Source organism: Gossypium hirsutum, chromosome A01 (genome assembly GCF_007990345.1).
Source record: "Gossypium hirsutum isolate 1008001.06 chromosome A01, Gossypium_hirsutum_v2.1, whole genome shotgun sequence".
Classification (NCBI taxonomy): Eukaryota; Viridiplantae; Streptophyta; class Magnoliopsida; order Malvales; family Malvaceae; genus Gossypium; species Gossypium hirsutum.
Window position 1 is genome coordinate 6,729,495 of NC_053424.1, and position 15,008 is coordinate 6,744,502.

At 31.6% G+C, this 15,008-nt stretch overlaps 1 protein-coding gene across 1 annotated transcript; it reads right to left on the reverse strand.

Moving 5' to 3' along the window:
- Window positions 1–5,559: 5,559 nt before the first annotated feature.
- LOC121203238 (cytochrome P450 87A3) lies at window positions 5,560–9,907 on the reverse strand. The gene is made up of 9 exons (XM_041078037.1): window positions 9,643–9,907; window positions 9,241–9,565; window positions 9,000–9,140; window positions 8,603–8,920; window positions 8,033–8,134; window positions 7,867–7,945; window positions 7,163–7,269; window positions 6,910–7,052; window positions 5,560–5,626 (listed from the first exon to the last, which is right to left on the reverse strand). Exons 1-9 carry the CDS (start codon window positions 9,846–9,848, stop codon window positions 5,560–5,562), a joined length of 1,488 nt encoding a protein of 495 aa, XP_040933971.1. The 5' UTR covers window positions 9,849–9,907.
- Window positions 9,908–15,008: the final 5,101 nt, after the last annotated feature.

Here is a 15,008-nt window from a genome sequence, read left to right on the forward strand (position 1 = left end):
ATGAAGAACAGACGTGAAAATAGAGGCAGGGAAAAAAAAAACCCACAAATTGAACGTGGGAAAGTTGAGGGAAAGAGAAAAATAAAGATAAAAGAATAAAATAACTAGTTTATTTTCAAAACATACAAATCATATCCCTAACTAACTAGATTTATTTTTTAGTGTCTAAATTTAATTTAAACTTCTTCACACAACAACATGTAAATCAAAACTTAAATTGTTGGAGCGTTACAACTCTGCCCTCTTAAAAAAAATTTTCAAACTCGAATTTTTTTTGAATCAAACATATGTGAATATTGTTATTGAATTGAGTACTCAAGTATTTAACAATGGTTGTACTTGCAAATGCCACTAAATCTATGCCCAAACTCTCACACAAATATATAGCGGCATTTTATTTTTTTATTTTTTGCTAAATCTCAAACTTTTATTCAAAAGTTAAATAATAATAATAAAAGATGGTATCAAGTATCAATACAATTTTAAAGGAAAAGCTGATTCATCCCATTCCCCAAACTTGATTTTTAAAAACAAAATCACTCTTATAAAGTCGAGATATATTAAGATTTGATAAATTTAAAGTTTTTCTCACTCTTCTTTTCAAAAACACGACACAATTATCAATAACATTTTAAAGTCAAATATTGTTAATTAAATATCACAAAATCACTAAATTAAAAAATTGATATATATTTTTTATCCATGAAAATTTTACTTTGGCACTTTCAAGGCCATCTTCAAATGAAGTTTAAGAGGAATATGTTGTTATATATTGAGTCATTGGTATTAATAAAAGATGATGGTGAACATGTTCACAACACAGAATGGATACATTCATGATCTATAAATATAGTACAATAATAAGAACATGTTGGAACATACATATGGGCACTTGTAAACTGAAACTATTACTAATATTTATTAATATATAATTTAGCATAATGTTATGAATAAAATCAAAACATTAGCATTGAACTCACATATATATATATATTTAACAATGTTTTTCTGAAACATTAACGTAGAAACCATCTGTAAATTCCAGAATGGGTGAACGAACCATGTTCCCACCCTTGATTTTTGTGAACCTGTTGAATAAAATTTGCAAAACATTTTTGGCTTAGATTCTTTGGGTTAAATTATTAAAATATATATACAAAATAATGAAAAAACATACCTGAATTTGGTGACCCAGACATGTAAAAAGACAGCCACTAGAACCTTGCTGAACTCTGCACCAGTACACGGCCTATTCCCTCCTCCAAACGGTATGAAGTGTTTGGAATATTTTCAAATATTTATAGTATCCCAATAACTATAAATGAATGGGTGTAATTAATCAAAAGATAAAACTTTTGGTCATTGGTCAAAAGTTATATCATTTGATTTTTAAAAAAGAATTATAACTATTCAAAAAATATGATTTGAATAGTTACAAAATTAAATGAATAATTATTATTATTTATTTATTCATAAAGACACCTATTGAAAGATGTCTCTATGAAGAGACATGAAAATTCCTATAAATAGGAATGGGATTTCATTTGGAAATCATATCAACAAATTCTAATATTATTTCTTCTCTTCCTTCATTTTCTAATATTATTAGATTATTCTATAAAGTATTGCTGCAGAAATCCTTTGTAGAAATTGAGTTTTTGTTATACATTACTCAGTGCATAGTGGACTATTCTCGTCAGTGCAAAACGCAAATAGTCATTGGCTTCATTGTATCCTCGAGGTTAATTTGCTTGGAACTCGTTTGCACACTGAAGATAAGTGGGGGCGAATATAACCTTAAAGATAGTGGCTTGATACACGCCTTGGAGCCTGTCCTATTTCTTCTTTTTCTTTTCGAGTTCCGATCGTGTGTTCGAGTTTTTTCCTTACCGGAGTTTTGTACTAACAATTTTAAGGTTATATTTCATGATGACTACCACAACACATGAAAGTGGAACACTAAGGGAGTTGGCTTCCAACTTTGTTAAACTTGATCGTTTTGATGGTGGCAATTTTCAACGATGGCAGAAAAATATGCACTTTTTGTTATCAACTTTGAAGATTGCTTATGTTTTGGATACTCCAAGACCTGAAGAGAATGAAAACGAATCTATTGCTGCAACCCGAGAAAGACAAAAATGGGACAATGCTGATTACATGTGCATGGGCCACATATTGAATGGTTTATCTGATGGTTTGTTCGACACCTACCAAAACGACGTCACCGCTAAAGAATTATGGGACAAATTGGAGGCAAGATACATGACCGAAGATGTTACAAGTAAGAAATTTCTTGTCAGTCGTTTCAATAATTATCAAATGGTTGATGGTCGTTCTGTTATGGAACAATTTCATGATATTGAAAAGATGCTGAATCAATTTAAGCAATATGATATGAAAATGGATGAAATGATTGTGGTATCCTCTATAATAGACAAACTTCCTCCATCTTGGAAAGACTTTAAAAGAAGTCTAAAACATAAGAAAGAGGAAATATCTCTTGAGGCTTTGGCAAATCATCTTCGTATTGAAGAAGAGTATCGAAAACAAGATCAGAACCTAAATTCTGAAAATGCCAAAGTACATGTTACGGAGGAAGTACAGACTACTAAACCATTCAAAAGAAAGTTCAATCTGGCTGATAGAGCACCTAAGTTCAAAAAGAAACAAAAGGGCTCATGCTATCATTGTGGAAAGCCGGGACATTTCAAGAATGAATGTCGATTTTTAAAGAAGAAATCATCTTCTAAGGCTGATAATAACGAAAAGTTCGTTGCAATGATATCTGAAATTAATATAGCACAAGATGATAATACATGGTGGATTGATACCGGAGCAACCAAACATGTGTGCAAAGACAAAAGCATGTTCACAAAGTTCACACAATGTGAAAATGACAATGTCTTGTACATAGGAAATTCTTCCACCGCAACAATTAAAGGCAAAGGGTCTGTTGAACTACAATTCACTTCTGGAAAGGTTTTAACCTTAAATGATGTATATTATGTACCAGAAGTTAGGAAAAATTTAGTGTCTGGAAGTCTGTTGAATAAGTTTGGTTTCAAACTTGTTTTTGAGGCAGATAAGTTTATTTTGTCTAAGGGAGGAATTTTTGTGGGAAAAAGGGTATATGTATGAAAGCATGTTCAAACTTAATATTATTAATAAGAATAAAAATACTATTTCTGCTTATATGGTTGAATCATTTTGTTTGTGGCATTATAGATTAGGTCATTTGAATTATAGAAAATTGAATGACATGTATAAATTAGATTTAATTCCTGTTTTTAATAATAATATTGAAAAATGCAATACCTGTATGTTGACTAAAATTACAAGAAATCCTTTCCCTAAGGTTAAAAGGAAAACAAAATTGCTTGATTTGATACATAGTGATTTATGTGACTTGCATAATACTCCTACATTAGGTGGAAAGAAATATTTTGTTACTTTTATTGATGATTGTTCTAGATATTGTTATGTATATTTATTGCATTCAAAAGATGAAGCGCTTGATAAATTTAAAGTTTATAAATCTGAAGTTGAACTTCAGTGTGAATCATTTATCAAGTGCTTAAGATCAGATAGAGGTGGAGAATACTATAATCCAAGTTATTTTGAACTCACTGGAATTGTCCATCAAGTTTCAGCCCCTTACACACCACAACAAAATGGTGTAGCTGAAAGGAAAAATAGAGTCTTGATTGAAATGGTAAATTCAATGTTATCATATTCAGGTCTTGGACAGGGTTTTTAGGGAGAAGCTGTTCTAACAGCTTGTCATATATTGAATAGAGTTCCTAATAAGGAAACTAAAATAACCCCCTATGAACAATGGAAGAAAAGGAAACCAAACCTTAATTATTTAAAGGTTTGGGGTTGTAGAGCTATTCTAAAAGTTCCAACACCTAAACGTAAAAGGTTAGGTGAAAGAGGAATTGAATGCATATTTATAGGTTATGCACATAATAGCAAGGCATATAGGTTCATAGTAATTGAACCAAATGATTCAATTTCAATTAATACGGTTATTGAATCAAGAGATGCTATTTTTGATGAAAATAGATTTAATTCTATATCAAGACAATTACAACCACAACAATTGATTCATTCTTCAAATGAGAATGAGATTCCATTGAAACAAATTGATAATAATGATGAATCTTGTCAAGAATTAAGAAGTAAGAGGATTAAAAAGGTCAAAGATTTTGGACCAGATTTCATTATGTTTCTTGTAGAAAGAAAAGGTGAAAGTATATGCAATAAGATACCTTATTGTTATAATACCGAATCTGATCCTATTACATTTGAAGAAGCAGTGAAATCTCAAGACTCTGCTTTTTGGAAAGAAGCAATAAATGATGAAATGGATTCAATAATGGGAAATCAAACTTGGATCTTAGTTGATCTTCCACCAGGTTCCAAACCAATAGGTTGTAAATGGATCTTCAAAAAGAAAATGAAGGTCGATGGAACCATTGATAAATTTAAAGCAAGGTTGGTAGCAAAAGGTTTTACACAAAGACAAGGTATTGATTACTTTGATACCTATGCTCCAGTAGCAAGAATTGCTACAATTAGACTATTAATATCACTTACCTCTATATATAATTTGGTTGTTCACCAAATGGATGTTAAAACTGCATTTTTAAATGGTGAATTGGAAGAGGAAGTGTACATGGAGCAACCGGAAGGATTTGTTGTTCCAGGACAAGAGCATAAGGTATGTAAGCTTGTTAAATCTTTATATGGGCTTAAACAAGCACCAAAACAATGGCACCAAAAGTTTGACAAGGTTGTTTTAGCTAATGGCTATAAAATAAATGAATCCGATAAGTGCATATATAGTAAATTTGATAATGGAAAGGGTGTTATAATTTTCTTATATGTAGATGACATGCTCATTTTTGGCACGGATTTGGAACAAATAGAAAACACAAAGAAATTCTTGTCAAACAACTTTGCTATGAAGGATATGGGTGTAGCAGATGTTATTCTTGGGATTAAAATAACCCGAGATGAAAGCACTATAGCTTTATCACAATCACATTACATTGAAAATGTGCTTCAAAAGTTTGATCTTTTCAACTGTATACCAGCATCTACACCCATGGATCCTCAATTAAAATTAGTATCTAATACTGGTAGGAAAATTGATCAATTGAAATATGCAAGTCTAATTGGTTGTCTTATGTACATAATGACTTGTACAAGACCAGATATTGCATATGCTATTGGAAAATTGAGTAGATACACAAGTAATCCAAGTAGTTTGCATTGGCAAGCTTTAAATAGAGTACTTAGGTACTTAAAGAAAACTATTAACTATGGATTGTGTTATAATGGATATCCTCCAGTTTTAGAAGGGTATTCGGATGCTAGTTGGATTACAAGTTTGGAAGATCATGCATCTACTAGTGGGTGGATCTTCATTCTTGGTGGAGGAGTCATTTCTTGGGGTTCCAAGAAACAAACATGTATTACTGATTCCACCATGGCAGCAGAATTTATTGCATTAGCCGCTGCATCTAAAGAAGCAGAATGGTTAAGAAATTTGCTTTATGATGTACCTTTATGGCTTAAGCCAATTTCACTTATTTCTGTCCGTTGTGATAGTGAGGCTACTCTAGCAAAGGCATATAGCCAAGTATATAATGGAAAGTCTAGACACATTGGATTAAGACATAGTTATGTCCGACAATTAATCTCTGATGGAGTGATCACTATTAATTATGTGAGGTCAAGTGAAAATTTGGCAGATCCTTTGACAAAAAGTCTTGCTAGAGATGCAGTAAAAAGGACCTCAAAAGGGATGGGACTCAAGCCTATTAATTAGAGTCACCCATGGTGGAAACTCGACTCAACACTTGGTATAACGTCAAGTCTTGAGTTCAATGAGACAAAGTACATCATTAGTATGTGACTGTTAGCACTATAAATAAATCCATCCTAAGATTAAAGTGCTAGGTACCCGTAATGATAAGGGAAGGATGAGTAATGTACTCTTAATGGACCCATAACATAAATATGTTAGAGTGTTATAATTACGGGAACACTTTTGATGGGATCTACCTATGTGAGTGGAAGTGTGGCCGCTTCTAGGAGCTTAAGAGCTTGGCTCTGACAGCACTCATGAAAAGAGGACATAGACACATGGCTATAATAGTGTCCCTAGATACTATGCATTGACTGATGTTGAAATCATTGTGTGAGATGTGTTCAGTTAATCAAATGGAATAGTTGGTTCAAAGCTTAGTCTACCATACAATTTCGATTAACTTTAACATGTTTTCACTAAGTGAAGGTTCAATCGTAAGACGCCTTTATTTATGCAAATTGATTTCCAAGAATATCAAAATCTAAATATTTTGAAAATGGGGGGAGATTGTTGGAATATTTTCAAATATTTATAGTATCCCAATAACTATAAATGAATGGGTGTAATTAATCAAAAGATAAAACTTTTGGTCATTGGTCAAAAGTTATATCATTTGATTTTTTAAAAAAGAATTATAACTATTCAAAAAATATGATTTGAATAGTTACAAAATTAAATGAATAATTATTATTATTTATTTATTCATAAAGACACCTATTGAAAGATGTCTCTATGAAGAGACATGAAAATTCCTATAAATAGGAATGGGATTTCATTTGGAAATCATATCAACAAATTCTAATATTATTTCTTCTCTTCCTTCATTTTCTAATATTATTAGATTATTCTATAAAGTATTGCTGCAGAAATCCTTTGTAGAAATTGAGTTTTTGTTATACATTACTCAGTGCATAGTGGACTATTCTCGTCAGTGCAAAACGCAAATAGTCATTGGCTTCATTGTATCCTCGAGGTTAATTTGCTTGGAACTCGTTTGCACACTGAAGATAAGTGGGGGCGAATATAACCTTAAAGATAGTGGCTTGATACACGCCTTGGAGCCTGTCCTATTTCTTCTTTTTCTTTTCGAGTTCCGATCGTGTGTTCGAGTTTTTTCCTTACCGGAGTTTTGTACTAACATGAAGTTCTTTGCCATTCCATTGCTCCCAATGTTCTTTATTCATTTTATTATTTTTAAAAATATCATAACAAATGAAAAATTATAATTAATGGCTCCCAAAGTTTAATTTAAGATCTAAGCCATGGGAAAGAATATAAATATACCTTCCATCTTGAAGGGTTGAAGGTAAGAGGATCTTCATATATATTAGGGTTTAGATGAAGAGCTGTGGGCATAACCAATAGGACCCAACCTTTTGGTATTGTATATCCTACAATATTTATATTTTTAGTTTTATCATTTAAAAGATGAATCACACTTGTTTATAATATATTCAAATAAATTGGTAATAATACATAGGGTAAACTACCAAAATAGTCACTTTTGTTTGTCACATGTTACATTTTAGTCACTTATGTTATTGTGTTGTAATATTTTAGTCATTGAGTGTTAATTGCCGTTAACGATGTAACGGTAAGCTAATGTGGCACATTAAATTATCATTTCAAACGAAAATTTTAGGTTAAATTATACAATTGGTCCCTTTTTTTTGTTTTGAGCAAATTTTTTTTTCTTTTATGATAAAGAGGTGGAGAAGGGAGAAGTAGAAGAGAATGGAAAATGAAGAGAAAAAAAAGAAAGTTGAAAGAACATAAAAAAAATTAAATTACTCAAAATGAAAAAATATGTAAACCAATTGTACAATTTAACCTAAATTTTCTATTTGAAATGATTATTTAACGTGTCATATCAACTTATCATTAAACTGTTAACGGAAATTAATGGCTTAATGGCTAAAATACAATATGAGATAAACAAAAGTAACTATTTTGATAGTTTATCTTAATATATATATATAGTTATCTACCATCGACGTGAATGTCAGCTATAACTTTCCTCAACATCCCTGGAAGAAGATTTTCTAACCTAAGTGTTTCATTAATCACCTGAAAATAGCAAAAAAAAAAAACATGAACAAACATGGCCTAAATTTATTTATTAAAAAAGTTAGCATAATCAATCAATTAACTCACGTAACGAGTGAACGTCATGGATTTGTATTCCTCCCATACAAGTCCAGAATTGGCATCTTCTCTGTTCTTTAGAATTTTCTCATGCTCCTCCTGGTTCATTTCTTAAAAACTACCATACTAATATCCAAATTTTTTCAAAGAAATTTTTTCTCATTTTATCCCAACATACAATCTCAATCAATTAGTACGTGACACACATAACATGTTCTTACCAAATGTTGTATAAATAAATTAAGATGAAATTGAACAGCATACGTGACACACATAACATGTTCTTACCAAATGTTGTACAAATAAATTAAGATGAAATTGAAGATACCATTTTTTTAAAAAAACAAAACTCTCTAAATAACTAAGTGAGGAAAACGATATTGATTGGGGCTAATTTTATAGTTAAGACCTACAAAAATTGCATATATTCATGTACACTCATATAAAATCCGAATATATAACATAACCCCAAAACTCAGATTATATTATTAAAAATTATATAAATAAACCCTCCAATTATCTAAAATATTCACCTGGCAAAAGGAAATATAAATGCTTAAGTATATATTAATTTAATTAAAAGCAATAATAGTAAGTTAAAATCATATAAAGGAAGGAACAAACTGTTAATTCTTGCAAAGCCGATGGGTTGTCCAGTAGATACATGGTGGCCAAAGTGATAGTGGGTGAAATCGTCTCGACAGTAGCAAGGAGTAGCCCAAACAGAAGGAAAGGCACGAATTCCATCGTCAAAAATGCTTCTTTCCCAATGTCTCCTACTATTTCATCCAAATAATCTCCCTTTTTATTGCAACCTTCTGCTGAATTATCACAAGAGTACCCCTTCATTCTCTCTTCTACAACCCTACTTGTCAGCTTTATTGCTTTTCTTTTCTTCTGCAGTCAAAGATATAGTCATTAGTGTTTACCCTAGAAGGATTCATGATGAAATTCATATCTAATGGCATGTTTTTACCTGTATACATTTGTAGAAAGTGGTCCCAGGGATATATAAAGGAAATGTCATAATTGATTGCAACATGTTGTTTAAATCTTCACCTAAATTTTCTTCTGGTTTATGGCTCATCAGGATCTGTGACGCTAAATCAAATAACATCTGCAAATACCCAAACGGCCAAACCAACAAGCTATATTTATCTTTATTACAATATTTCATTCTTGGATCATCTGGTTATGTATATGCTATAATTGCTTACGGGAACAGTTTGGCGTTTTACATCGACCTCTGGCAGATTGGTCCACTTATGTAATTCATGGTTTATTACATCCTCAAACTCAGACAACAGCTTACGTTTGAGTGGCTCATGTCCGAAATGACAGAGAATGGAGCGCCGTAGGTACCTGTGGAAGTAGCCACCCACGTTACTCATGTTATCGTGGTGTACCATCTGTGAAAAGGAATCCATGTAATAGAGTTCGAGGAGTTTCCCTTCTTGTTGCAGCAAGAAGTAGTTGAATTCGGGATCTGATGACACCGCCACCGGTCGACCCGCTATGTTTGTCTCGAACAACGGACCGTATCTGAAACCATATTTGAAAAAATGAGATATGCACTGACCTACGCAGATGAAACGGAATTTAAAGGGTTATTTTATTACCTTTTCAATCTTTCATTAATGAAAGGATGCATGTCAATGGAGTTGGAAGTGGCAAAAAAGCTAAGGGTCTCGCCTATAAGAGGGAATCCCATGGAACCAGGAGGGAGTTTGCCCTTGCATTTAGGGTTTCTCCACCTATAAATCCAGTTGCCTACACTTACACTCAAAAAAGATATTATGAAAACCCAAACATACCATATTTCCATTATTATTGGACCAACAATGAAATGGGGAAGGAGTTTAAAAGCAGAATTTGATTTCTTTCTTTAATGTTGCTTCCTTATATAGAAGCTTTAATAAATAGTCAACTGGATAATAAATATTAATTCGACTGTGTTTTTATCTTTTCAAATTTTTCAATTTTTTAATAAAATAATATGACGTTGACTTTTGAACTTTAAATATATTAATTTTAAGATTTAATTGGATTTTATAATAGAATTTTTTTTTCTCACATCGTGAATGTGTCATAATTTAGTATAAGATAATATTGTTATTTGAGTTATATGTCACAAATTAACTTGACATATTATATATGTGTTATTAATAGTTTCAAATTATACGAATTATTATTTAATGGTTTTCACACAAATACATGTGTAATAGAATTACTAATATGTATATAAGAGTTTAAATTATATTAACAAGGTTTTAAATAACTATTATTTTAACAAAATATCATTTTTAAATATTTATTAAATAACATATTTATATTCAATTTTCCGTGAGCTTTAACTTTATCACCAAACCAAAGTCTCATGTGCCAAACCTAACAAGGGTTAAAGGGTGGTTATGTATTTAAGATGTTATTTATGACACTAAAAATTTTGTATAATATGATATGAATTGTAAATTAAAGATAAGAATTTAATATAAGTCAATAGTAACCTTTTGGCCTAGTGACAAGTATATTGTGTTATAGGTATTAGAATTTGGGATCAATCCTAAGCAATTACACTCCTCATCTTTGATTCTAAAAAAGATTAAGCATAATGAATTATTTGGCCCTTCACCTTCATAATATAAAGTTGTTTATTTTTTTATTTATTTTTTCATCTTTTTAGCTCTTGAATTTGCATGATTTGTCAAATCACCAAAAAATAATGAAAAAATTAATATTTATTAATGTTTTAATTGATTTCCAACTGTTTAATACTTAAATGCCTTTTTTATCATATAATAAAAATAGAGAGGAAAGCTTTTTTTTACCTAAATAATATAAAACAAATAAATAATTACCAATGTAGGATAGGAGAAATTAATTACTAAAATAGGCATTTGCTATAGTAATCCGTTGGTGTCGCCTGACCAACTAGCGGCACCACTCCCGCTTTCCCCAATCATTGCGGCATGATTAATTTTTTTAAAATAAAAAGAATTTTTTTGTGCCGCTAATGTGTCAAGTGACACCAGTAAAATATTTTTTTAATTGATAAATTAATAATTTAGCTTTTTTACTTTTATCATTGAGTTCCAATGAGTTACTAATCATGCTGCAATAATTGGTGGATGTGGGTTGGTGCCACTAGTGAATTAGTGTAGCAAATGTCTATTTCGATAATTAATTTTTTGTGGTTAATGGTTTAAATTTGTATTATAGATTTTTACTTATATATAATGCCTTGTTTGTACCAGTTGAAATACACTAAATTAATAAATTTATTAATAATTATATATATGTATGTGAATAAAATTTTAGCCTAAAATTGAATACATATAGTTTCTGGTTACAACTACCTCATCAGACCATTTATGATTGACTGCTATAATAATGTCAAAAGTAATCTTCATTACGTTTGGTCCCTGACAACAGGATAGGATGAAGATAAACCTTCATATATTTATAATTTGATATTTGTAATGATTCAATTTTTGTTGGTAATGAAAAAAATTAAATTTTGTGGTCGAAATCTTAAATTAAGCTTTTCCAAGAGGAAAAATAAATTGAGAGATTTTCAAGATGAATATGAAAATAGAGAAAGAGAATCATAAAGTAAATTATCAGAGAAGTTAATAATTAATACATAATGACTAAATTATAAAGTAATTGGATTAGAAGGATTAGATAAGGGATTTAACTAAGGACATGTGAGTAATTAAATCAAAACCAAGTTAGAATAACATTAAAATTATAATTATAGATTAATTATAATTGATAATTAAGTGAATTAATAAAAGAGAGCCAGTGGAGATTGATGGGTAACATGTTAAGTAGATGATAATGGAGCATTGAGATGGGTTGATATAATCATATTTAGAATAACATTTTATTAGATAATTGCAAGTTAGGTGGTCAAGCAAATAAAAAGTGAATATGTTATGTGTGTGAATTAAGAAAAAGATGTTTATATGTGCATGTAAAAGTTCATGAAGAAAGATATTTAGATAATTGAATTTTTGCTATTGTGATTAATTGTTTGTATTAATGAATTATTCTATATGCTTATTGTAGTATTAATGTTATTTAGAATAATATTTTTGTTCATTTTGTATTAAATTGATAAAAAAAATGAATGGTAAGTAAATAAATTCAATTTGGTATTTAGTAAGTTATTCACATAGCTTAACGTATTTATTTTAAACACATAGGTAAAAGGTAAAAACATGAAAGATTTTAAGATTTCTACTTCAGTTTGAATCACATCACTCCTCAAGTTATAAGTTCAAACTTCTTGATATATAATTATGAACTTAGAAATGGAATGTACATAGGGTGATTATAGTCTTTATATGTATAGAAAAGTTGAGAACTATGAAAATTTTAGTTTCTTTTGTTGAGACAAGTTTTGATTTTATGATATTATATGTGATATTTAGAGATGTTTAATGATTTAAAATGATCTTCAAAATATTATGTAAAAATAAAACATCGGTAATGACAATATATCGCAAAGAAAAGAGAAATAAAAATAAAGAACACACAGATTTTTTACGTGGAAACCCTTTCGGGAAAAAAACTACGGGCAGAGGAGAAGGAAATTCACCATGTCAAATTCGAATGATTACAAGAGGAGTTTCGACTATATCTATTTATAAGTTGAAAAAACCTAATTCTAATCAAAGTCAAATATATTATGTTAATAAATGTTAAATATATTATATTCGTAAGTCATAAATACTAAATATTCTAGAAAGAAGATATATTTTGTAACACCCCAAACCCGACCCAGACATTATAGCCGAATCTAGCGATGTCACATGTTATGGAGTTTGAAATCAGAGTTGACGAGTTAAAACTGTTCTAGTTACTTAATCTTTGTTTTACCACGAAGTAGAAATACATGGTTTTTGTTGTGATTAAAACGTAACTCTTTTACGCGGAAGCTTTAGAATCATTCTATTTTACGAAAAATCGTTTTTTATTTAAGAAAACCTTAATTTTTAGGAAAACCGAGTTTTGATGAGTTGCAGTTTAAATAATCATAAAATCGTATAAAGTCCCGAGTTAAAACCAAACAGTCCAAGTCTAGAATTACATCAAAACCCTAAATAAATAATAAAAACTGGAAGTAAACATTAAGTCAATCTAAAATTTTATGTGTCACCACCGTCGAGCCCTCCGCTACATCGATCCGTCAAGACTGGGGATTACCTGTGCAGATTAAACAAAAAAGGGTGAGTTTTCGCAAACTCAGTATGTAAACCCCACAAAAATATACAAAATAATCATCATATGTCATAAATAAACAGTCTGGGGCCGAAGCCCATTACAGAATCAGTACGGGCCTTAGCCCATTCAGATGCAGAATCAGATATAAATTAGGGCTTTAGCCCAATCAGATACAGATACAGGATAGAATATCAGAATCCTACCCGCCAGCCTCTACACACCATCTCCGTCCAGCCCTACACACAATGTGGGGATAAAATCGAGCCACCCATCCCTACACATCACACTGTACCGTAATATAGTATATAATCAGATAATTGTAGCTGAGCTGTCAGATATCAGGCTTAAGAGCCTTTCAAAACACTTCTTCCAAATAACATCATCCTACCCCGATGCAATGCAACATACAAAGATGACATGCTAATATGCAATTTATCAGATTATCCAAACAGTTCAGATTTACATGCTGAGTATTACATACTTGAGTCACGAAATTAGGGCTCAAATAACTCTTACCGACCATACAGTAGGTCCCAGTCGACTTGGGCGACCCGAGCAACCTTTTCAAAGTATTTCAAAAAATTGGGCTGACACGCCCATGTGGCCCACACTGCCCAAATTGACCTTGGCCGTGTAGATCACAGGCTTGACCCAGAATTTCACACACCAGTGTTTCACCCATATGGGCCCACACGACCTAATAGGTTGAACCCATGTGTCACACATGGCCTCTTCGGTCATCACGCGACCGTGTCATACGCCTGTGTCTTGTGCGCACGGCCTGGCTCGTCGAACAGACGCCCGTGTACTGCCACACGGCCTACCACACGGGTAACCACATGCCCGTGTGGCGTCTACAGATTCATTTTTTGGCTTTCGTCGATTCTTGATTTTTGTGGTTTCGAGTACACACCTGGTTCTGATTCGATGCTAAGGCAATCACGAACACTCTAGAACCTAAAAATTATCAAATTAACACTTAGAAACTGTTTCCATACACAATTAAACACAAGTCTATAGAACCCACAACTAAAATAACACTTACTCTACAACCTCAACTATTCTGATTACGGTTCCGTGCGAAGAGAACCCCTTTCTTCCTAATTCACAGCTTCCAAAATAGTTTTTACAAGACTCCAATCAATACTTTAAAAATCGAATTAACAAAATGCTAAAATCACTTACTATTATCGGAGGAAAAACGTGCGGACTCCAGAAAAGTAACGAGATTAAAGGAGAAGGTGAATTGAGAGGAAAATAAGGCAGAAAAACTAAAATTCAGTGAAGGTTCGACAGCAAAAGAGAAAGAAAGATATTCGTAGGAAACGTAGATGAACAGAAAGGGAAAATGCCAAAAAATTTGAGAGTGTGGGAGGAGAGAGTCAAAATTTGCAACCTAGGGTCACTCAATAACTCCTCAAATCCCTTATTTTTCTCCCCATATCCCCACACACTCAACCACTCAGAATCCAGTTCCCTTCAAACTCTTAACTGACGCACATTGCAAAAAAAAACCAGTGCTTATGTAGAGACTCGAACACAAGACCTCTAACACAACCAACACACCCTTTAACCACTAAACCAGCAGACCCATTCTGATATATTTTCACAACAATAAAATATAAGCTTAATGGACCAAGTTCAAGCTTTATTCATAAAAATACCAACATTTTCCTAAGTCATGGCTTGAATATGGAACCTCTTACACACACCCAGAACACTTAACCATTGAAGCAGATACACATTTGTGTCACAC

Coding starts and splice junctions, on each gene's coding strand:
- LOC121203238 (XM_041078037.1), bottom strand. CDS start 9,848: ATGGAAATATGGTATGTTTGGGTTTTCATAATATCTTTTTTGAGTGTA. Junction 7,946..8,032: donor CCATGACGTTCACTCGTTAC/GTGAGTTAATTG, acceptor TGCTATTTTCAG/GTGATTAATGAAACACTTAG. Junction 7,270..7,866: donor AGCTGACATTCACGTCGATG/GTAGATAACTAT, acceptor TAAATATTGTAG/GATATACAATACCAAAAGGT.